This window comes from Prinia subflava, chromosome 1 (assembly GCF_021018805.1).
Source record: "Prinia subflava isolate CZ2003 ecotype Zambia chromosome 1, Cam_Psub_1.2, whole genome shotgun sequence".
Taxonomy (NCBI): domain Eukaryota; kingdom Metazoa; phylum Chordata; class Aves; order Passeriformes; family Cisticolidae; genus Prinia; species Prinia subflava.
In genome coordinates, this window is record NC_086247.1 from 82140099 (window position 1) to 82165295 (window position 25197).

The following is a 25197-nucleotide window of genomic DNA, read 5'->3' on the forward strand; positions in this document are numbered from 1 at the left end:
GCTTGGGAGGTTGGGAGGACAGGTGACCCAAACTGACCAAAGGGATATTTCAGACTGTACGACATCATGCTCAATATATAAAGTGCAGAGAAGAAGGAGGAAAGGAGCATGCTTGGAGCGATGGTGTTTGTCTTCCCAAGGTACTGCTATGTGTGACAGCACCCTGCTCTCCTGGAGATGGCTGAACAGTTGCCTGCCCATGGGAAGCAGTGACGTGATTTCTTGTTTGGTTTTGCTTGTGTGCACAGCTTTTGCTTTCCCTAAGAAACTGTCTTTATCTCAACTCATGACTTTTCCAGCTTTTACCCTTCTGATTCTCTCCTCAATCCCACTGGTGGAGGAGTGAGCAAGCGGCTCTGTGGGACTTGGCTGCTGGCGGGGGATAAAGCACAACAACAACATTTGCAGATAGGAAAACGCATGAAATACATTTTGATAACTAGCAAATAATTGCCATTTATTCTATACTTCCAGCAAGATTACACTCTGCATATTATTGATGTATCAGGACTATTGCAAAGCTCAAGGTCTTCCTGAGCTTCCTTCTTATTGGTATCACAATAATTTATTGTTTGAACTGGAAACGGCATCTCTACATGTCTTGGTTTCTGAAGATTACGTTTGTTTTCTTTCTTAAACTTCACACACAGCCCTCACTAGCCCTCTCCACATGTCCATCAGTAACAAGCTCTGCAAAACTTGTGTTAACATATTATATTTTTGGGTGTACCCTATATAGTGTGTATTTGCACAGGCCCTTCTTAATTTAGTATCAACATTTTTTCCTTTGATATGCTCTGCAGGAGAGCTTCTGAAGATCTCAAGTTTGTTATTGTAAGCATAAAAGCAAATGGAATACACAGCTACATCAAGAACACAGAGAAAGGGAGTGCACGTCCCCACACATGGGAAGAAAATTATTTGCCTTGCCTTTCCCTTTCCCTTTCCCCTTTGATTCCTCACTAGGTCCACTGCCTTCTCTGGACTCCTCAAAGAACAGTTTGGGGGTTTATAGGACTAATTTTGCAGAAGAATATTACAAGAGCACAAAATTTTAAACATTCCCAGGCAGCCTGCTCATACTTCAGTTTTCCATTTTCGTCACAGGGACTTTGTGATGAAGCACCAAACTTTGTAAAAGAGCCTCAAGTAGGAGTTCTAGACCCTACATATATTTTGTAGTCCCTTAACAAGCTCCCAGATTTTAGCTACAGCAGAGACAAAATCTTATTGCTCAACTAACTTTCTGAACAGCTTTGTATTGGAGGTTAAAACAGCCAGCCTGCTCTCTCAGCAAGTCCCAATGCTTGCCAAATAGTTCTCATCACTGCATCCTAGACAAGCTGAAGCCTATGAACAAAGACACAGATACATATCTAGTGTTCCTCTTCTGTTTGCTTTTTATTTTTAAATTAAAGATCAAAGCGTTTATGGAAAGCAAAACAGAGTTAAAAAGAAAACTCTTATTTCTTGATAAGAGGAAATGCAATCTGGCCCAAGGCAGAATGCACAGAACTGTTGACATCTAAGCCAACTATGATCTATTTTTCAAAGCAGGACAAAATGCTTTAGGAGCTCATGTAGTATATAAAGACCTGCATCAGGGCTAAACCATTCCCATAGCTAGTAACTTGCACAGTACACCTTGATGAATATGAAGTCAAACCAGTGAGATTAACTTCCTTTGTGTACTCAAACAAGTAAAGATTCATAAAAATATGCTATTTAAAATAGAGCTTGTGCAAATGTAACCAATGAGATTTCCATCCTCCTTCTTGTTAACTGTGGTCAGGCCCTGACTTCATCTGCAATATAAACCTACAGACCAGCGCAGCCAGTCACCAATCAGCATCTTAGCACCCAAGAGCAAATTTGACACAACTCTCCTTCACCCTCAGCTCGAGGGTAGCTTTATTACACCAGCCATGGCATATTGCCATGCTTTTTACCTGTAAGAAAAATGCAAAGACTAAAAGGTATTTACTCAAATTCACAGGTTAGCAGGACACAGAGGAAGTAGTCTGGTGACTCAGTTGGGAGTGCGTGATGCATTCAGAAAGCAAGCTGCAGTTTAAAATTCAGGGCTGAGGTTGTATGTCTGTTCAAGCACTACCGGAAGCAATGAACTTGCTCATCTTCTGCCAGGCCATGGTGACTGAACTGCTCCCATCAGACAGGGAGCAGGTGTCAGGCCATGCTGGCACAGGAGAGGTGGAGTTCTGCAGTGACAGGAAACAGCTTCACCTCCAGTGTGTGGGAGCCAGGATATGGAAGATGAGACTTTCATGGCTATACTACACACTCATTGTGTTTATACACGTGGCATATGTGCAGGAGAGGGGAAGGGACAAAGATGATGTAAGAAGCTTTACTATTGCCTGCTCCTGCTAGCACTACTCAACAGGCACATCTCCTCCACCCCAGTCAACACGGCACACAGACAGTACAAAACAGGACTGTGTGCACACACAAATGCAGACACATTACCTATCAGGGCTTCAAAGCAGTTGGCCATGGCATGGCGGAGATCTGACTCCCTGCAAAGGTCTGGCCCATGAGCATAGAGCATGAATCGTTCTAGTTCCAGCTTCTGCAAAATATGGAGAAAGAGTTAAAGCCATGGCTTTAGAAGTACAAGAGTACCAGTTTAGTCACTAAAGTTCAATTACACTGCAATCATGCACACACTAGGTTTGAAGGAACTATGACGCTTTTCTCCATGGATTCCATTTAGACACAGGCTAAAATTAAAAAATTTCCCTTGTTTATCAGAGGTAAACAACTGGAGTGTGATACCATGGAACAACTAGAATTATCAAACCAAAAGAAGCTAAAGCAGAACAGTGAGGAATAACAACTCAGGTAGACACAATCCACTGAACATCTGGCTTTTTCCTCTAAGATCATCAACAGGTGGTAGCCTCTGGGCACTGCAAGAGAAGGTTCATATTTTAATCTGCAGTGCCACCTAGCTTCCTTCTTCCTTTCAGAAGTGCATCATTAACACTCATCTGTTCTCTGAATTATAGTTGTGCTTGCCACTCAAAATCACAGGTAGTAAACCACATGTTTTCTATAACATATGATAATTCTGCTATAGAAATGCAGACAAGAGCTCCTAGATTCTCTTTACATATTTGTCTTTTTGACATAAAGCCATCACTAGGATTTTTAAAGAAGAGATTCGTGCAACTCACAAAGTTTGTATGAGAATAGGCTCTTCCCAGCTGGGTAGAAGTTTCTACTGAATAATTTCTTATTAACTTTCAACTTGATCCTCGCAGAGTATATTTAAGAGGAAAAGTTGGAGACTAAGTTGTTTGAGATGCATGGTTTAGACATGCTTCAATTGCCAAAAAGTTTTCCATTTTCAATGAATGGCAGCCTGTTCACTGTTCCAGTGCACTGTGAATTATACTTACAGTGTTCCATCACACTTTATAATGCACAGTGACCACTTACTAGAGTCAACATAAGAGTAGAATATTAATTGTTTTATATGAAATTTAAACTTCTTATACACATCATTTGATCCTTAATTATGAACAGCATCCTACAAGTTCAAGAGACACTGAGAGCTGAGAATTATATTAAGTGAACTGAATGCAACATGACACTGCAGGGGATGAAACCAGGAACATCATATAAGACATGTGAGAGGAACAAAGGGAAAGGTGGAAAACTGGGAATATACAGATATCTAATATTTACAGCTGTACCTACAGTTTTTAAAATATTGCAATAAAATTTTTCAAAAATTGTCCTTGTTCAATGATAAAGGCTGTGAACAGACTTGAAGTATATATGAGTTTCCTGATGCAGGTTTAAAAATAGTACCATGAATTCAAATGTCACGCAACACCATATTTGTAAACAATGGCATGATATGAAATGTATTAATAAATTCATGCTTAGCTAAATTAATAAAGAAAGACATGAAAGAAAATTACTGTGTTCACTGCCTACACTATGCTTCTCCTGAGAGCTGAGCAAAAAGACAATTAGAAATCCTGCAGTTTTTGCCAAAATCTCAAGATTGGATATACTTGTTTAGGACATTGTGTGATTACAGAGAGGAAAGATTAAAAGAGCTACTTGAAAACTATCAGCAGTACAGTGGACAGTGCGTGCAGATGTGTAGCATAACCAACTACATCAGTAAGTGTCAGACTGTTTCTTAAAAAAAAAAACACTAACAAAATCAAGAATGAATAAGGGAATACCTATCTATTTATGAAGAGATTGAATCAACTTTCTGTATCATAGCACCATGCACCAGTATCATACAGAGAAATATAAAAAAGCTTTGTTGTTCACAGAACTAAACTAAACAAAATTCTAAGGCATCTTAATTTTTTCTAGGAGATAACACAACTCTTCTCCAAAACCCTGTTTAAGATACTTCTGACTCCTCTGACAGTCTACAGTGGGCCTTAAAATGACTGCATAGGTTATGGAGCAGATTAAAATTTTTCCCCCATTTTTTCTACCTCCTGTTGCCACATTCTCCCTACATATTCTATCAGGAAGTTCTCTTATAAACAACATATTTATAAGTTTGATTTTTTTTTTCCACTGAAGTTCTACTGGTCAGCTTCATTACTTGTGCAAATTAAAGGCAAGTATAGGCACACCTTCAACAATGGCCAAAAACTTACCTTTATGCCTGCAAAAATCACTTTTCCCAAAAGCATGTTTCGGAGAAAACACAAAGTTCTCCTTTATCTTTAATATCCACTCTCAAACTGAAAAGGCCTCCTGCATCCCAAATCTTGTGCACAAAACACAGCAAAGAAAGTGATGTTCAAAGCAGGCAGCTCCCTCAGGAAGCAGTCCAGACACTCACAGTATTCTACCCACGGGTGTGAAACACAGAGACACAGAGAGCTGTACCTTAGCCAGCATGGCCAGGTGTTGGTTCTGCACAATGGCAGTGCGGTACGTAGCTAATCCTCCCTCCTCCAGAGTGGGAAACAAGTAGTATAAGTGGACACTGGCAAAACAAAAAGCAAACCAGATGCTGTCAGCATTTGATTAAAGAAGCACCACATACACCTGTAGAAAACTGTGCCCTTCTCTCAGACCCTAGTGAGTAATGCAGGTCCCCTCCCAAAGCGGAACTCAGCCTGAAGTGAGGTAAAGACACAAACATTCAAACAATGCCCAATCCTATCCAACAGGACAGCACCGGCAGCACAGGAGGAAGAGTGCTGTTTCTCTGCTGGGCAGCACACAATGTCAAAATCCCTGCCCCAGCCTGCAGTTCCCTCATCACAGGTTTCTATCAGCAGCAGCAGCAGAGGGTTCAGCACAGCTGACACCTAGAGGATGCTGAGGAACAAAGCACAAGGGGAGCCTCAGCCTTCAGAAAACGCCGTGCTGTGAGTACACAGTGCTCTCAGGTGATGCTGCTGCCAACAGGGAATCTATCTGTTTATACGTGTCTCTAAAGTACTTTAACAGATGCTAATGAAAACAAAGAACAGAACTCAACAGTCTGAGTCTGGATTTATCAAATGTGTGAAGTCATTATACCACAAACACACAAAAAAAGAGGTAAAAACCACAGGCTTTTAACAACCTTTAATGGTATTTCTCATCATGCTAGCAAGGTGCTTCATAAAACAGAAACAAACAAGTAATTCACTGACCCCATCAAGATCTGAGTAATGAATAAATGATTTTGGATACTTTCATCTATGACTATCTATCATCTATCTATCTAACCCACGTCGAAAAACAGTTAATACATAGAGGGTTTTCAACATTCCACAATTAAGGCACTGTATGGCACTAATTATTGAAATGATTTATTAAGACTATACACAGGGAGAAAAATACAGATGGATGCAAGATTATTTAAGCACAAAAACTGCTATAAAACGTAGAGGCAATCTCATCAAGCATCATAATTCACAACAGCAGACACCTGAATTTAAGAGAGGTAGAAAAAACCCTGAGACTTAAATAGGTGCTTACATACTCTACTGAACAGAAAAGGAGCTCATTTTTTTTCTGCATCGAGACAAAAGTTAGGTCAGAAAGTGAACGGATGGTTGATGAACAATGACAATGAAAAATGCAAGACATTTTAATCAGCAAGTCTTCCATCTTATCAGCCTGTACTGTTGTATGAGAGAAAAGGCCATGAGATTTAAGGGCAGTGGAGACCTTTTATAGGCTAATCGTTTTTAATATCATATAGCTAATGGCTAGTAGAGAACAGAGATATAAAGGCAGTTTCGCTGTTCATGTGGCAAAGTGGTTTAAAGATAATTAGCAGTAAACAAGACCACATCTCTATTAAAAACAGTAGAACAAAGCAGGTGAAAATAGATGATAATCCTTCTATTATTGTACAACCTGTTCGCCTCTACTCAGGTAAGGTAGAACAATTGAGATAACTAATAATATGCCTGTATTGTTCACTGATTTCAGAATACTCAGTCCAGAACTGGAGCAATTTTTGATGAACCATGGGGCTTTTTCATTACTTTTGAATAAATTGCTTTTGTGCTTAACTATTTAAGTTGTTATGGAAGCTACAGCCCTAATTACTGGAAATACAAGAACTGCAACACATTCAGCATTACCCATAAATGCTTCTCCCTTGCAACTAGACAAAAAAGAACCCATGGAAACAAAGATATTTTGTAGCATGCTAGGAAAAATATCTTTCCCTTAAAAAGGTTACAAAGTTCAACTCGTCTGTAGCTGAATAATCTCTAACCCAAATCAATTTAAAACTGCACTCCATGAAACACAAACTCTAGCTTTTTATTTTGTAATCTTTCTTGTTTTATCATGAACACTGAAAGAATTATCAAGGGAGTTGTCTGCAGGTATGCAGGTCTAAATATCAGGCAGGACTGCAAACATACACAGTGAAAGTAGACACTGAAAAGTTCAATAAACACAATGCTATAATAATAACAACATACAAAGGTGAGAACTGCTGAAGAATTCCCCATTTACCTTGTTAAGAACTCCACCACAGCATCTCCCAGAAATTCTAAACGTTCATTGTGGTTAATCCTGAAAAAGGCATTTTAAAGTTCACCATAACCTAAGTAACACATGCTGGTTATTTACACAACACAATTAAAACAGAAAAAAATCAGAGTTGATTGCTAATCAGTCATGATAATCATTTCTGTAGCCTCCCCCACCCTCTCTGGATTACAATCCATTCCAAACAGAGTAACAACTATGTAAATCGTGAAACTCAGGACTGACACCACCACCTTTGAAATTTTGGTATGTTCTGTTCTGAGCTATTGCCAGAGCTTCACAAAATGGGGAAAGGAAACAGGACTGCTACATGGCACTGAAGCCAGGTTTCTCCATCCATCAGAGAGCACCAGGTGACTGAAACAGCCTGTTCTGAGCCTTGTGCATGATACTAGGGAGCTCTGCCTAATTAACATCAACACCAGCAGGGCAGGATGACCCTGCAGCAGATTGTTGGTACGGCAGAGGGAGTAAGAACTTGGATTTTTCACAGCACCTTTAAATGCCTTGTTCTCTGAAACTTCCTCTGAGCTCAAAAGAAAAAATAGTTGTACCGGGAGATGAATCCAAAGATACCATCGAGTTATTAGAATATTTTATTTCCTCTGTTTTCTTTCATCACTGCTCCTGATTTACCTTTGTTTTGCAAAAAGTTTCATTTCCTTCAAGCTGTCTGCCTTCTTATATACAAAATGACTAAAAGGGCAAGCAGCTGGAAAAGAATGTGACCATGTCTTTGAAAACGTACAAATTTCTGCTGTAGTCATCAAAGCAAGTAAGCAGCACCATTTCTGATTTCACACATGATTATAGCAGAATCAAGGCTATTGTCACAGGATTTTTTTTTTTTTGATCCAGAAGATCCTTGTCAAGTGTTTGACAGCTTTTATTGTAATTTTCACTCCTTCAACCATTATATAATTAGTGTAGTTTCAGAAATAGCAGGCCTTTGTTATGGGCTGAAAGAATTCAAGTACCTCTGCCATATAAAACAATAAAGTGAGCAAATCTACAGCAACTCTGTCTAGCATCAGAACTGAGCACACCTCTCTCAGAAATGGGACTTTAAATTTTTGTCTTATTTCACAAGAACTAATGCAATTTAGCCTTATGTTATCTTTAGAGGACTCAAACAACCTTGAAGAGAAAAGGGTATGGTCTAGCTGAATCAGCATTTAGGGAGCAGTGCAACAATAATTTAAGCAGAATTAAATTTCTACTATTCCCAAGCTTCTTCTGAAATGATGGCTCTTGAAAGGTCCAGCTACAGCACTGAAATACACACTGACTAAATACACACTGACTTTACAGCTGAATAACACACACACTGCCATCTAGTTCACGCAGTTAAAAGATTTCACATGCAACTGTTTCATGCATTAGCCTTGTGACCTTTGTTTATTGAACTTCAGCTAAATATGGTGCCTGTGGCTGTAAACCATATCTTAAACTCTATTTATATGCAGAATTCTTAGTGGTCATTTACAGATTATCACATTGCAACATTAATGGGTTTTGCATCTGTCTTTAAATTGGAACAGTAAATCAGCAAAGCCCATGGTCAGCACCACACTCCTGTTAACAAGGTGCCATGCCAGGAAGGCACTACTGTGAGAAAACGTGATGAAGAATCCAATTTATAGCACTGATAACAACAACAAGAAGTCTATTTTTTTAATTCTGCAGAAAGCAAAAAGGTAGTCTTTTAGTCCTCCTCATTACAGGGATCACCAAAAATTATAGAATTATCTGTTAACACATTCTTCAGACATTTTCTGCAGGCTTAACCAAACATTTACTATGTCACTGCTAATGGAGGTTTCCAGCACACCTTCATAATATAAAAGTCAATTCAAAATGACTTTTTGCTTCAACTATTTGCCAAAGCTGTTGGTGACAGTAAGTTGGTTATTTCTATTAAATATCTCCCTCTGCAGCAGCTTCCCTACTTGCAAACAACGATTTTCATTACCTGGAAGGAGCTGGATCATCCTGTCCCAAACGGGACATAATATTTATCAGGGTGTTTATCCCTAGAAACATAAACAATGCACTATTAAGTAAACAGCCACTAATTCACTTCGAATAAATGTAGAAAACAATTACTCAAAATGTTACTTTGTAATTGCTGTACACAAGATTATCCTGTTATTTACAGGGTTTATTACATCAAGTATAATCCTTACCAATGCTCTCTGCCTAACTGACCGCAGTCCCATTACAACAGTATTGAATTTTTGCATTCAGGGAGCCAGATAAATACCACATTTGCATGAAAAGGACATTCTAAACATTACATAAGCAACAAACAATTTCCTTCATTATCACTGAATATACTTTAAAGGGGTGAGGAATCTTTGCAGCAGACAGACCACACGTTCACATTAGCAAGACACATTTACAAAATAAATTCCAGTTTGTTCACCACGTTGAGCAGCAAATTAAGAAAACAGTACTTGCCAAAAATCTAAGCAAATACATACTTCCATTTATTACTCTTGCTTGTTCTCAGCTCTTTACTTACTGACTAATTTGCAAAATCCAGTCTTTTAGAAAGACCTCACCAGGTCAGTGTATAACCATTGAAATCCTCTACTGAAGGCATCTCTCAAAAGAACAATGGCCAAGGAAATGATAATGGAACAAAGGGTGTTCTTACTGTTTAAGTGTGAGGTAAGAAAAAAACATTAGTGGTGTAAGTAGCATACCTTTTTTTCTCATGTGTATATGGTGAACTTTTCTATCTCCATACTTGGGCTGTCGAATCCCACAGTTGGATAAGGAGTTTCTGGCATGATCCGGATTCATCCCAAAATTTAAATGATGGCTGGGGTGAGTCATGGCAAGCTATAGTGTAACATATATAGGAAAAAAAAAAGAGTTAAATGTATTTTTGCAAATGAAAGAAAAACACTATCTTAGACTGGTAGCTAGTAATAGTTATTTTTCAGTTTGAAGAAAGGTTACAAAGTGATGTAGTCAATCAGAAACTTGGTTCCAGCAATTTAAAAGTAGAGTGAACTATTTCAGATGTCAGAAAGAAGCAACATTTATGCTCAGTCATCAATTTAACTAATTAACTTTCATCCTTTTCTTCTTTAAAGAAAAATTAGTTTAGAAGAGAAAATTCATGAACTGTCAATTTGCCTTAAGACTTTTGCTTACCAGCTTTGCTGACCTGATTTCAATATATTTGCTTATTTAAAAATATCTTCAGTTTAACATTGAACTATAAATATTCATATTAAAAATATAAGCAATTAAAAGAGCTCCTCAACCATACATATTTGCATTACTTAAAAATCTATAAAGCTCTCCTAGCTCAAAAAATTAAACAACAACAAGTACATTATTCCTGGCAGAGTTAATCACAGAAGAACGCTTTCCCTCATGACTATAGAGGATTAACTCTTCAAATGGAAGAGGAATGACAGGATTGGTCCTCTGTTTTACCTTTGTACCACCAAGGATTACCAAGAGCTTATTCTGCCACTGACACCACCACTGCAGAAATGGCAGCAGCAAATAGGACTACAGCTTGTTTTTCAGAACTCCATCCTGCAAACTCACACATTTTCTCATTTTTTACACAGATCAAAATATTCTGCTTGTATAAAAGTATGTGCACACAAAACCTGTGTATAAAAAAGAGGAAACACTGGAATATGCAAGCTGCAGAAAGTTACTTCTGACACACATGCAGGACTGGTGCTGCAGACTGTTAGCAAAGACATTCGGTAATTCATTCAAACATTATCCATTGCTTTCTAAGCATAAAATTTAAAGAGTAAAATTATATTTAATCAACAGTAAGAACATTCTCCAAGTCCCTTCTAATTCCTTGATAGTATTACTAAGTTTGTTGTAATTGCACATTCTCAAATTCTGCTCCATCTGGACTACATGACACATTACAGCTTTTCTGAACAGATAATTTAGTGTAATCTTTTTTTAACCTGCTTGTACTTTAAAAAGAATACACCATGATAAAATAGGTAAAAATCAATTCAGAATTATACATCTAACATTGCCTGTGCTGAAGCAGATGACTGATACTATATACAATTTAAAAAGCTCTTCCTCTCATGGAAAATGTTTGTAGGTTTTAAATAAATGAGTGTAAGGACAAAGCATTAAAAAGCACGTTTGTTATAACCAAATACAATGCTATAACCAAAATGCTTACACACTTGATTTTTATGCTTTTATTTCTTTTTGATTAGAATTTACTTGTTGGTTTGTGTGTTGGCCTCAACGTTTTGAAAGTTTCCATCACTGCATTTTTATCTTTGACATTAAAACAAAGACAGCCTGCCAACAACCAAATCCTAAAAGATGCTCAATGTTTAATATAACTTGCAGTAGGAAAAGGCCTGGAAAACAAATTCTAGAAACCAGAAAAACTGTGAGAAGAAATATTTCCTTAAAATAATTTGGGAGTAAAATCTCTAAAGAAATAAAAAACCTGCCATGTTTTGAACTTCGTACAGTCATTGGAGAGAGATGATGCTTACTTCAAAAGGAGGTTCTAAACAGAAAACCCCATTTTCATTCAGTAAATTCAGGAAAAGTCCAAGAGGAGAGGGGCCACCCTGTCAAGCATCAGCCTCAAAGGTAATCAGTTCCAAATATGCACTAACATAAAAGGCTGGTTATGTGACATGGATGCACCTAAAACAAGAAATTCTCCTCTCCAGTTCTTGCTCTTGCTTGTTAATAAAAAAATTTCGTCATGTACTTGCAGAAATCAAGAGCTGAACAGAAGTTTGCAAACTTCTATTCACTAGTTCGCAAAAAAAGGGGCAATGTTTTAATTATTCTCTTTTAGAACAACTGGCTATAAAAACAAGAAGCAGGGCACATACACTCATGTGCAGAATAACATTGTGTTCTCTGTCAATACCTGAAAAAAGGAACTTACCCAGAAATGAGTACTTGACAGTCTTTTCAGTAACTACATTTTTGTCTTGCTACACATTACAAGCGAATCCATACCTACTACGGGAGCAAAGGTAGGTGTAATATCGATGTGAACAACAGATACCTCCATTTAGAAGTCTCTTTGGAAAACTGAAACTTTTGAAAGGCCTGCAGTACAAGTAATCAGGTCCACCCAAGCTGTGGTAATGACGTGCATTTCAGCACTATGGATGAACTCATATCAAGCAGAGAAACCAGCAAGAGGTTGGGGTTTTCTCTTCATATCTTACCTGCAGTAAGCACCTATCTCGAAAGGTGTAGCCTATCAATTTGTCCAAGTGCATCAGACACTGATGGTAGCGGACGTGGTGGGTGAGGACAGGAAGCATCATGGCATGCTGGAAAAACAAATGCAATCAGCAAAAACATTCAACTTCAGTATACAGAGAACTCAGCTAACTGAGCTAAAATTACAAACACTTCCCAATTGTTACAACATTTAGTTTACAGTTTTGGTTTAAATGAGGAAAAATAAAAATCATAGTTTCCCATCCTTCACTTATTAAAGCACTTAATAAAATACACATTTTTATCTTCACAGTCCTGCCCAGACTAAAGGAATAAATACATAAACCCAGTCTTCAACTTAAGCAACTTCAATGAGGTAAAAAAAGTCTGGTCACCAGTAACAGCAAATTTCAAGAAGCTGTAACTGAATACAATGCTATATGTTTTGACTTTTCATTTAACACCCTGTTTCAAAAATGAAGAAACATCACTTCCCCTCTCCCTTATTACATTAAGGAAGAAACACTTTACACCATTTAGCCAGCTTTCACCAAACAACAGTAGCTACTCAATTTTCAAGCACAGTTGTGCCTTGCTTCACTTCCTTTTGAGGAAGAATTATGGGACTTTTGAAATGCTGTAGCCTGGCACATTTAATGTGCTAAAAATATCAGAAAGGATGCTGTTTGTCTACGAAACAGACAATGTTTTTCTGTTGAGGAAAATGTCAATAAAACTGAAAAAAACAACAACTTTATTTTGTAACAATGGCGGTTCCCCTCTCTCAAGTGTTTCAAAGAAGGAATTCTACACTAATATTGACTTCAGACATATCTAGGTTGAAAGACGCTATTAGTATCGTTTATCAGCAGAGTAGTATAGCAAGTATGATAGCAAATCAGAATTCTTGCATAAGAATGAAAAGAGAAACAGTAGAAATGCAGGATTTAAAGACTTTTATGCATGTGGCCATTTGTGAACAAATTTTTCCTAATCATTCCCGTTACTAACATAACAAATATATTCATAATAAGGTGTGTTTTAAGGGCATTAAAATCTGAAGGCTGTCACAATTAATTCAGAAAGAAGATTGGGTATGATTAGAGGAAATGAGTGTATAGCATGGAGAGAAGCAAGAAAAACAAGCACACAAAGTAGATGATATATAATTTACTGAAAAAAAGATGTTACAGATTTCTGCAGGTCATTAATGACAGAACAGCAGAAAATACAAACTGGTCAATGTTACAAGATCAAAAAGACTAACCAATGGCAAGTCTTTCTGTTTAAGTAAAAGACCGTGAAATTCCTGAGAACTGAACACAGAGCTGGAAGGTAATCACAGAATCATTTAGATTGGAAAAGACCCTTAAGATGATTGAGTCAAACTGCTAAAGTTTGCTAAAGTAACACTGAAAACTCCCCCAACTAAACCATGTCTCAAAGAACCTTATAAATACCTTCAGGGATGGTGACTTCACCACTTTCCTTGGGAACCTGTTACAATGCTTGATCACCTTATTTGCAAAGAAATTATTCCTAATATCCAATCTTAAGCCCCCTTGGTACAACTTGAGACCACTCCCTTTTGTCCTGTCACTTGCTGTGTGGGAGAATACACCATCTCCCATGTGGCTACACCCTCCTTTAAGGCAGTTGTAGAGTGATAAGGTCTCCCTTGAGCCTCCTTTTCTCCAGGCTAAACACCCCCAGCTCCCTCAGGCACTTCTCATCAGACTTGTGCTCCAGACCCTGCACCAGCTCCGTTGCCCTTCTCTGGACATGCTCCAGCCCCTCAATGTCCTTCTTGTACAGTGAAGGGACCCGCACTGGACACAGGATTCAAGGTGCAGCCTCACCAGTGCCACCACTACAGGGGGACAATCCCTGCCCTGCTCCTGCTGGCCACACTACTGCTGATACAGGCCAGGGTGTCTTGGCCACTTGCGCACCCACTGCCTTATGTTCAGCTGGCTGTTGACTAGGAACCCCTTCTTGGTCCTTTTCGATCAGATGAAATAGCCAGCTAACAGCAAGAAAAAGACTCCCAGGAAGAAAAAGACTCCAAATGGCAGAGAAATATAAAACCACTCCAGGCAGAATTAGGAAGTGTAGGTGAAGTTTTGTTACCATGTCACTCATTTCGGTTTTTGGGGATAATTTGTAAGAACATCCCTTTTAACTCCTATAAACTGCACAGGTGTGCTTCCTATGTGTTCCTTCCTGGAAGGAATTAACTGAAAAACACCAAAACAACTAAACCTGAAACTGTTTCACAGCACAACTCTGCTTCCCTGCCTCTATGTTCCACTGTACTAGAGAGAGTCTCCTCAAGCAACGTTTAACATTCTTCACACCAATATGGGTCCCTGCATTTGAGGACTGAAATACCAAGTTTCAGACCTTTATCAGCTGTGGTGCAGTGAACGAAGAATTGACAGACCCCTGGGAGCACACAGGAAGACTTTAATTTGACTCTTGAAGTTCGATTGACAAAATGCTGCTTTCCTGGCACTAACTACTTGATTGATTGATTCTATCAACATCCATCATCCTGGACTATGGGTATTCAATGTTTCTGATATTTCATGTATTTATCTCTTTAGAAGAAATGCTTTTAAAATATGTATGATTTTAAATCGTTTGCATGTTGTTTTCTTGCTGCAGCTAGCATGGCAAGGCAGAGACTCTCTCAGGTGTCCTCAGATGGTGCCACATCCCCAGGACTGCAGGTGTTCCTGCTACTGGGGAAGCAGGTGAGCTGAAATATTTTTGAATGCATGAAATGCTGAACACTCTACATTGCTGTTGAGGGCTCACCAGCAACAATGGTGTGGTTTGAGAGGGGAAACGGAGGTGCAGTCTTCTCAGCATGGCCAGATCCTGCCACACTGTGTATTAAGTGCTGCCCAGCTCAGTGGCTAAGTACTGCACTTGATATACTGGGTAGCTTCAAGTTAGCCTGTCAGAAGTCAGACATTTTACACTTTTTTTGAACATTCTACTCACCATTTTTCTGCCCCTTTCAAGCAGTTCATTTCTGAGACAGCAAAGACCAGTGTCATTAAGGCTACATGGAACTCAGAGAAAGTATAAGCTATCACGAGTGACTTAAAAGAGTTTCAATCTTCTAAACTGCAATTCTTTTAAAAGCAGTAATTTTAAATCACTGCACTTGAGCTCTGCCCCCAGAGCTGATTTATGCATATTTAGTTTTAGTGTTCTTTAATCTGGGAAAAAGCATGTAGTAACAGCAGCAATCTTTCATTTTGCAGACAGACAGTTGCCTATTCTTAGCTTCTCAAAGAAATCAAATCCAAGGACCTTCATACCAGAACTGGCTGAATTAAATGCTACAGCTGCAAATGGGCATAAAAATTGTGAAATAGCTTTACTTTTATCATTCTTTGGTGTTTTGCTGTCCTTCAACAAAACGAAGCAGGAATATTCAAAACATTAGGAGATGAATCACAAAAGATATTACGAATAACACAGAACAGTTTCAAAGTGCCTAAATTGGAAATTTACACTGTTTACTTCAGCTGTAAAAATAGATACAGTTCACAACAAAAAAAATTAGGAAAGGGCTGTAATTTTCCTCAGCTAAGTGAAGAGATACTGTGCCACTACTCTCTTTCTACTTCAGAGGCAACAGTAGAATCACAAGAAATGTTTCAGACAGAAGAAAAGCAATTTTAGTTACTAGCATTTCTCTCATTGTAGAATTTCCCCCTTTGGCCTGACCAGACTTCTAAGATAACAATGGAATTTCTACCTATACCCTTGCCTAGCAATCCTCCAATTTATACTTCACACTGTAAAGCTAATACTAAGTTGCATTTAACTCTTAAATAACATCTCCAAAACAACAGGTAAAAAAATAATGCAAGTATATCTCTAGTATAATTATTTGGCTGTTACAACTACTCAAATTTTACCAATACAAAATTAAATAAAAATGGCACTTCTTTTTTATCATATTACAAAGCTGGTGGCTGTCAACTGCTTCAGCATAGAACCTGACAGAGATATTTCCTCGGAGATGTCATACATATGAAACAGATTATCTGAAATATATCTTTCTACTGAGGCTCATACGTTTTAATCCAGAAGTTAGTTGTGGTGGGGTTTTAGGTTTCTTTTACTTTCTTTCAAGTAAAAAGGTATTTCTTCATGCTTTACTGTAAAACTTGGGGTGTTTTTAAAAGCTATCTAAATAGAAAAATATATTAAAATTAAAATAGCTAAAACCAAGCCAGATGATGGATTAAGAGTTCCACATTAGACTCAACATCTGGCAAACATCCAGCTTCAAGCTGGCCATTCCTAACTTCCCTCCCTTGCACTGATCAACCTCTGGCAGAAAATTTTAAATTACATTTTTTTTGTGTGTACAGAGAGGGTGGACAGAACACTAGAATAGTTCACTAGATCAACAGATATTACTGAGGCATTAATTTCCATTTGGTTCTTCAGTCTAGAACAAACCCTTAGAAAGGTAAATGGCAGCTATCAAGAAAATAGATCTTTCGGTTCAGTCACCTGGCAGACGTCAGAGCGTATCCCTGTTTTCCAGAATCCCTGGCTGCTTAACTCCACAGTCACTTCACGTCTCATTGTGTTCTTCTGACGAATTTTCTGCAGTGCTTCCTAAGCAGGGAGAGAACAGAGCTCCTGTGAAGAACTTGCTACAACAAAGCACAGCAACGCACACACCAGCACATCCACAATACCCATGTAAGGTTCCGTTTTGGTGAGCAGTTTCTAAGGCTGGTACAGGTCTGATAACTCCCAGCCACAGACTGACAGATTGGAACACAGTGGAGACAGGAGATTTTGGTAGACCAAGGAGAGAACAGAGGTGACTAGATTTTTTTTACTGAAAGTGACAAAACAAACCAGTCCAGCTCATACATCCAAGATGATACACAAGTAAGAAAGGTAAAGTCCTTCAAATGAAAGCACTTGCTTTACCAGACATACAAGAGAACCTCTTCATTCATGTCCATCACTGTGAGTACTCCTGGTTTGAACATTCAGGTGCAAAACAGGCTTTGCTTTGTGATCTTGGCTACTTTGCAACAGCTCCTGTTCAGCTATGTCACTATGCTCAGTCTGGGAAAAGGGTCAGCATTCACCAGTCCTGGAGACTATGCTGATTGAAATCTACTAATTTTATTTCAATTTTTTTAAAAATATGTTTTACCTGGGCCACTGGCTATTTGGTGATGTGCAAACAATTGGTCTCTAGAAACCACAAAAGGGTCAGAATCATTAAAAGATTTTGACAGTAGCATTAAAAGAAAATATTTTTTGTAAAAATGAAATGAAAGAAAACCAGGTAAAATAAATCAGCCCTGGATTAGAATCTCTTGGTTCCAGTACTATAAAGCCCTGGGGTGTACAAGCTCCCCACACAGCATGAACTAACCATAAAGACTCCCCTCAGTGCTCTTCCTGCTTCAGAACACAAAGCTCTTCAAAGCTGCAACTTATCCTGCCTCTCCTTCTCCTTTCCATTACAGGGCGCTTGCTCAAAGCTCTCTCTTCCCAGCTTCCAGTTTGAAGCCTGTGAGCCTATCTGGGCAGGAACAAGCCCTGTTTTCTCATTTGCAGAGACTCACAGTAGAGTAGTTCCAGCAGGTGCATCTGTCCAGACACAGATTCATCAAACCTCAGAAACCTCAATAAAGAGGTGTCTAGGGTAGGATGCTAGTTAGCCCTGGTTCCTTTTATATTCAATGAAGGGGATAAATGGCTTCAAAAATGCATTTCTCCCTCCACTGACTTCAAAGTGAGCCTTCAGGTCCTAATTTATGCACCTGCTGTAAATGCTCAAAGTTAGGTTAGAGGAACAAAGCCCCAGGCATGACCTTGTCACAAATAATATCATTGTACAACCTCACAGTGGTGGATGACTGATGGCAGAGGGAACAGAGAGGCTGCCAGTGCTGCACCCCTTGTGCATTGAAGGTGTGTCATTGAGTTTTTCCTGAGAAAGGTGCTACACTGTTTGCCAGACCTGGCTGTATTTCAGTCTGACTGGCTCAGAAGCACTACATAATATATGATTCATAATCTTTAAAAGCCCATGTACCAGTCAGGTACAGTCCTACAGCTCCTTCGGAGTTCCTGACACCTCCACTGGCAAATATATCCTCACATAAGGTTTCTGCTTCAGCCCTGTATGCCTCCCTCTTGGCAAACTACTTGTAAAACTCGCTACCCTAGGCAATACAGTCTAAAAAAAAAAATCAGCAGCCCACACCAAGTGCCAAATAACAAAGGAATGTTTAATCTTCTGGAGCAAAATATGATCAACCCCTTCCAAACAATCTACTACAATTTTACAAATTTTACATCCACTACCCCCAAACGAAAATATGCCCATAAAACAATGATCTTCTACTTCCTCTGTGCGTAGTTGTGGCAAACAAAATCATCTCCTGTGAGTACAAATCCTTTTTTACCTTTGCAACTCTGGCACAGTTCAGTCACAAAATCGTGGGGGTTTTGTTTTGGGTTTTTTTCACATACAAGCAAAGAAGGCAAGGGCTTATTTAATATCAGCATAAATAAAATGTTTATTAAAACTCTTGCTCGCACAACAGCATACTGTGCTTTGTAACAATGAAAATAATCAGGTGCAATATCCCATGTATCAAACACTTACTGCAACCGAAAGGAATTCCAAAAGTGCAATTTCCAAGACTTCCCCAATAAACTGGGGAAGTCTCAGGAATCGCACTCCATGATTCTCATGGATCCTTCTGAACTCAGGGCAGTCTATGATTTTACGAATAATTAGTGTTTCTAATCAATAAATAAAAATATAACACCACTTAATTAAATACCATCCTGTACTCAAGAAGTTAATTTCTCCTCTATGTAGTCTTTACATAGATGGTCAAATTAAGAGTGCCTGATAGACAGGCATCAGACAAATTCAAAGCTTCAGTCCAATTATAGAAATAAATAGGTTGGTTTAGGCTATATTTGGGAGACTTTGTTTTTCTGCTTTTAATTCCCAACTGGTGGAGCATTTACACTTAGGAAATGCTTACTGCTCATCACTTTGTGGAGAAAAAAGAAAAACAAAAAGAGAAAAATATCTTGTCTATCATACAACAACCAGATGATTTCAAGTCAAATATCCTAAGCAATGTCACTACACCACCTAATAAATTACGGTTTATGCACACAAGTGTGGCAGCTTTTATCTCAGAAGAGAAATGTTTAAAATTATGAGCCAGTTAAAAGTACATTATGAAATAAAAAGTCCTTCTCTATGCTAATTCTTGAAACCGTTAATGGCAACAGCTATAAAGAAGTTATGGTTTCATAACAATAATTTCTATAATTGGGTAAAAAACTTGCAGCAGTTTGACAGCTGAAAAAAGGAAAAAAAAACCTCATTCAATAACAAGCACAGATAAAAATAAAATCCGTGTTAAGAATCTGGAAAGAAAATCTTTTGTAAAGGATTTCTATAGTTTCCATAAACAGGGCAGGCTTTATTCCATCCCAAATTACAACGCTCAGTTATCATTCATAGGAAGGTCCAGAATACCTCTCTCTGTGATAACTTCTGTTTATCAGCCTGTTTGACTTTGGGACTGTTAGCCAGTAGGTGACGCAGCTTCACATAACTCTTCCACAGCTTTTGGTATCTGAAGGACAAAACAGAAAACAAGTATTTTGGTCAACGAACAGAAGTCTCTCCCTGTTCGTCATTAGGAACACAGCAGCTGCTAATAATGCACACAATGTATGCAAAGAATGCCCACAAGCACCTCTTTGCTACAGAAATAAAATAATGTCAAAGCATTTCCCAAGAGGTGACAGTGCCTGGGTAGCTGCTCCAGCAGGGTGGCCAAGTAGCAGAGAGGAGGCATTAGTGTGCAGAGTGAGGTAAAGAACAGTAAAGATCGGGGCAGACCCCAGGTCTCCCAGATACCCACCCATCCTCTCCAAAGGACCACCATTCTGGAAAGACTTGCCTGCCCCTAACCTCAATTCAGGCAGGTGAAAACTTCTCCTCCACACGGTTTACCTATCACTCACTGCAAAGGAGTAGCACCCTTCCCCAGGAAGTGTCTGTCCTTACACCGGCTCAAACATTTCTGTGAAGCACATGAGGAAGAGCTCTACAAGTGACATGCAACAAGAAGTTATTCTGTGAAAAGTGAAATGAAAGTTTTGCTCCCTATGGGTTGTGTGGAATGGAAAGAGCAATACATATTATTTCTGTGATTGGCACGTATTTAAGTTTTTTGGTTTTCTCCAACCATCTAGCCCTTTCTTATTTGAGTGGTGTGTAATTACACATAAACCCCAATTATGATTTCGTTGGTGGGAGTCCTTCAGGGATCTAGCACAAACCTTCACCAAATTTGTAAGAACTTACTCCATCTGAAGAAAACATCCCACCATTATTTTCAGCTGCAATTGACCAACAGGTTCAAAAGTTACAATGGAAGGAGCAACAAAGAGAATCATGACAGGGGCCCTGTCTCCTGAGGAAACAATGCTATCTTCAATATGTAACCTCTGTATTCAGGACAACTCCTATATTGAATAGGAAGCAGGGAATTAGAGGCCAGAGGAAAGAAGTTTACCAAGTTAGTGTTTACATCATAAAAGAAGATCCTCCCCAGCAATAACTTAGAGCAGCAGTTTTTTAGGAAGTTTTCATGTTAGTGGCTTAGCAGTCAATGCAGCAGCAGCTCTTTTACTATTTCATAATCTTCCCAGCATCCACATTCACAGACACTTAAATCTTTCCTTATTGGCATTTCTTCCCCAGCTATTTCTGTGCAGCATTCTTGAATGTATACTCTCTGCCTCTGGAGATACTGGTATTTTTTCAGTCTACATACACATCTGAAATGGTCAATCCATAGATTTATCTCATGCTCCACTCACCACACTTTTGCAATCTGCAGGATAGCACATCTATTTTTGACAAATGACCATCCAAAAAAGAAAAATGAGTTAATGAACAAATCAACCAAAACAAAAAGAACAAATGCCTTGAGGATGTTTCAACCCAAAAACAAGAATCTGAAACTGTGATCTATAATACACATTTTTCTGCAAGTATTGATAAGGGTGAAACAAGCTTTGTTATTGCAATTAAGTTGGAGAATTAATAAACACATTACCACTACAAAAATTAATTATTAGGATACCACAAAGAAAAGACATATTAGAGGAAAATCTCTTCTGGGCACACATACACCAGAGTTAAGCCTGACATTTATGATGGCATCACAGATGTCCTTCACAAAAAATGCTTTGTTACTCTGATAAAACAAAACATACCTACATTCTGCAAGCAGCTCCAAGGTTAAAACCCAAAACAAATAACAAACCCACAAGTGAACTTTAAAGAAAAAAAAAGCGTGGGAAGAATAATTTTTGTCTCTTTATACTATTTTCAATGAAAAGTACTAGAACTTTATATAAATAAATACTAATAAATTCAGCATCGAAGTAGAGATAATTCTTATTTTTTTGGGTCTAATTTCTATTTCCTTTGGATGGATAAGAAAATGAAAAGATAAAGAGATACATTTTAAAGATAAAACTAATAATCAAAGCAAAAAACCCCAGTTTTATTATCTGGATTAGCACTCAATATTCCCCCTTCCTGCCATGTTGGATTTGAAATTCTCAGCAAGCAGTTGCAAAAGAATACAACTGTCATACACGCACATGAGTGTTTGGGCCTCAAAACTGCAGATCTGTTGAGCATTTTGCACATAAGTCATCCTCTCTTTCTACATTTTTGTTACTAGTATTGTTGCTATTACTGTTTGTTTTCTTGTCTCATTGCTGTTTCCAGTAAATCATTCTTCTCTCAACTCATGATCTCTGCCTTTTTGTGTCTGTCAGTGGAAGGGGAAGAGAGTGGTTCTCTTATTAGTGGGAGTACCAAATTGGTGAATACCATTCCTAAACCACTGCACTGAGAAAAAAGACCACCTTAACTACACATGCACAGAGACAGGCTCTATATTGTCATCATGCAGAAAGTAGATGTCCCAATCACTGGAAGAATTCCCTGAAATAGACAGAGGTTAAGAAAAGAATTGGGAACAAAATCCAATCATCACTTTTGCATCCCTTCATCAATCCACAGTGAAACAGTATTTCTTGCTCTGCCTGAAGTCCTGATTGCCTCTCCACTTCTTCTCTACACTCCTCCCAAACACTATCAGGATATAAAAAGCACAGAAAAGTGGCAAGGTGCAAGAGCTCCCAAGCCAGGAAACAGTATGTAGACATGATCCTTCAAAGCACAGAAAGAGATGATTATATAGGATATGGCAATATGCAAGAAACTAACATCATGCAGTAATCAAACAGCAAATGGATATATTATTCCTTATTAGATGTGAGACCTGAAGAACATCTAATTAACAATCAAGTAGCAGCTCTGAAATAAAAATAATTACTTTTGCATATGATGCACAATAGTACTGGTGAAGTGATTACCTGAAATTTTCTCCCTGTCAGTAGCATAAAAAGATTCAAACAGTGATTTGAGAAATTTAAAAACATCCATTCAAGGGCTGTTCAACAAAATGACCTAAATATATCCTCTAGCTCAGAAGTCTATATGCTACAGACATTAGGAAGTTTGGGTAACTATTCTTCCTTCTCTGCCTTCCTGTTACACTATTCTCTGAAACCCCGCCTCCCAGAAAAATAACATGGAACTTGAGGAACCACCTTTTGCTGGATCCAGAAGAGCTGTTGTCAGGTTAGGAAGTTTCATACTGCACACGAAAGCATGTTTACTTCAGCAGATCCTGAATTATTTCAGGGAAAAACTTATTCCTTTCATTTTCTAATTTTCAGGTGCTTGCGTTCAATGTCATAAGCGCTAAGCTTTATATCAGACTCAACTAAGCACATAACCAAGCCCTATTTAAGGCACAAATGACAACAGAAATGAGTTCCTGAACAAAAGAAAGAAGGAAAAGCATCTTACTGAGGATCTCCAGCATAACTGAGTTGAGCAGGTCGTATCCCAAAGTGCACAATAATAGGGAAAGTAATTACATCAGGATTGAATTGTTCGCGGTCTAGTTGATCAATACGAACTGAGCTGGGTTTCTAGGAGAAAAAAACAAAATACAGCTAAATTGACAACAGCTCCATGGAAAATTTACGGCCTCAAGCTCAACTATCCAGGAAACACGAAGCAACAACATTCCAAACTTAATAAGATGCACATTAAACCAATCATTAATACTATTATAAACATTTGGCAACAACAGTAAGAGAAACAAAGTTAATTGACCTACACTCAAAGAAAAAAACCAAAAAGGACTTTTTATTTTAAACATCTGGAAATTTACTTTGACTATTTCCAAGAACTTAAAACAACTTTCTCTGGTCAAGCATCGCACCATAAATAAAAATTAGGATTAGCATTCTGCCATCCAAGAACCCACATGCCTGAAAAGTTTGCTAAGACCAGGTTACCTCTCTAATTTTAGTTCACGATTTCCCAAAGCAAGTAAAGGCATTATTATTAGATCCATTCAATCACACTGACTAAATCGCATCAAAAAAATCCTGTCACGCTACTCTCAGAAAAGGCTCCTAGGCTGATGTGTACAAGGAGGAATACAGTCTTGTATAATGAGAAGACTTTTGCCCTTTTTACAGTTCAAAACAGAATCTTTTTATTGTTAAAAAGGACAGTGTAAAAGAAGGCAACTTTTGCTTCAGCTCTATAAACGCAGAGAGTAAGTAATTGCACATCACCGTAGCAGACATGCTGCTCACAGAGCTTTTGATCACTTTAAATATGCCCAGCATATTTAAAAACTCAGCTGAAGGTGCACAGTTTGTCTCCAAGTAAACAACTTCTCCATTACCTGTCAAGGTGCTTTGTAACATGCCTGCTTATTCCCCACTTTGCAATCAGCTGGATGAGGCCAACGCATTTTGCTTGTCTTAGGTCTCAGAAAAAGGGCATTACTTCTAGTTTACCTGCATTTCAGAACTTCTCATTTAGTACCGTAAAGATGCACTCAAAGATGAGTTTCAGTGTTACAGAAACAGCTCCCACCATTCTCTTCACAAAACAATAAAAAATGTGTCAAGAACAAAGCTTTCACCCTTCAAACCACCTTGGTAGTACTGTTCACAGGAATAATTTTCTGCACGGATAAGCAAAGCCAATTCTATATATGGCGACAATTTCAATCTATTCTCAAAAAACAAGAACTTACTTAAAAGCTTGACTTTCAGATACAGAAATACTTTCCAAGGGAAAAATGCTTATCAGCTGCCATTTAGACAAGATGACTAAACATAAAGTTACATTTTCCCAGCCAAAAAAAAAAAAAAAAAAAGGAAAAAAATATTTAGATTAGTTAAAAGTTAACTCACTTAAAATAGTAGATTTTTTTAAATTAGTTAGTTAAAGGTGCTGGTTTCACAAAAAAAAAAAAAAAAAAAAAAGAGAGACAGAAAAGGTCTTCCGTCTTCCCCATAGCACTACTTATAAAAATGATTAGAACAAAAGAAGCCCTAAAGAAAATAATGGGCAAGATTTGTAGCAGACAGAATGTTGTTCCCTAAACAAGATATTGAAGTCCTGATTTTTATGGATTAAGTTAAGTTTATTTTTTGGGGGGTTGCACAAAACCAGCTTGAGAAGTTTTTATCTTCTCATAAGTTGTTTGTTGGTTCTCCCCACTCTTAATATTAAATTGAGGAACTTCTCCCACCTCTGTACCCCTTAAAAAAGCAGCTTTGATACACCACTCCTCTGAGAACCAGGTCAGCAAAATTATATATTAATCAGAATATTAAACAGCAAGAGTACTCAATATACCAATTACAATCAATACATTAAAAAAATACAGACACATTTTAGATACTTAAACAGAGGCAATGAGATACTCAAAAGTGTAAGAAGGACATCTTCCACTATGCATATAGCAGGGTTTGTGT

The 25197-nt window shown here is 38.1% G+C and overlaps 1 protein-coding gene across 3 annotated transcripts in view; it reads right to left on the bottom strand.

Annotated features, from left to right (window-relative positions):
- The window catches only part of DROSHA (drosha ribonuclease III), a 70835-nt gene that overhangs the window by 17445 nt on the left and 28193 nt on the right, over window positions 1–25197 (bottom strand). For all 3 annotated transcript variants that reach the window (XM_063400538.1, XM_063400545.1, XM_063400555.1), the window contains exons 15-23: window positions 23219–23343; window positions 19790–19889; window positions 16762–16869; window positions 12222–12329; window positions 9720–9858; window positions 8984–9044; window positions 6976–7035; window positions 4894–4993; window positions 2488–2590 (exon numbers count right to left, since the gene is read on the bottom strand). In XM_063400538.1, the coding sequence (XP_063256608.1) occupies window positions 2488–2590; window positions 4894–4993; window positions 6976–7035; window positions 8984–9044; window positions 9720–9858; window positions 12222–12329; window positions 16762–16869; window positions 19790–19889; window positions 23219–23343 (904 nt within the window). The remainder of the gene's footprint in view (window positions 1–2487; window positions 2591–4893; window positions 4994–6975; window positions 7036–8983; window positions 9045–9719; window positions 9859–12221; window positions 12330–16761; window positions 16870–19789; window positions 19890–23218; window positions 23344–25197) is intronic.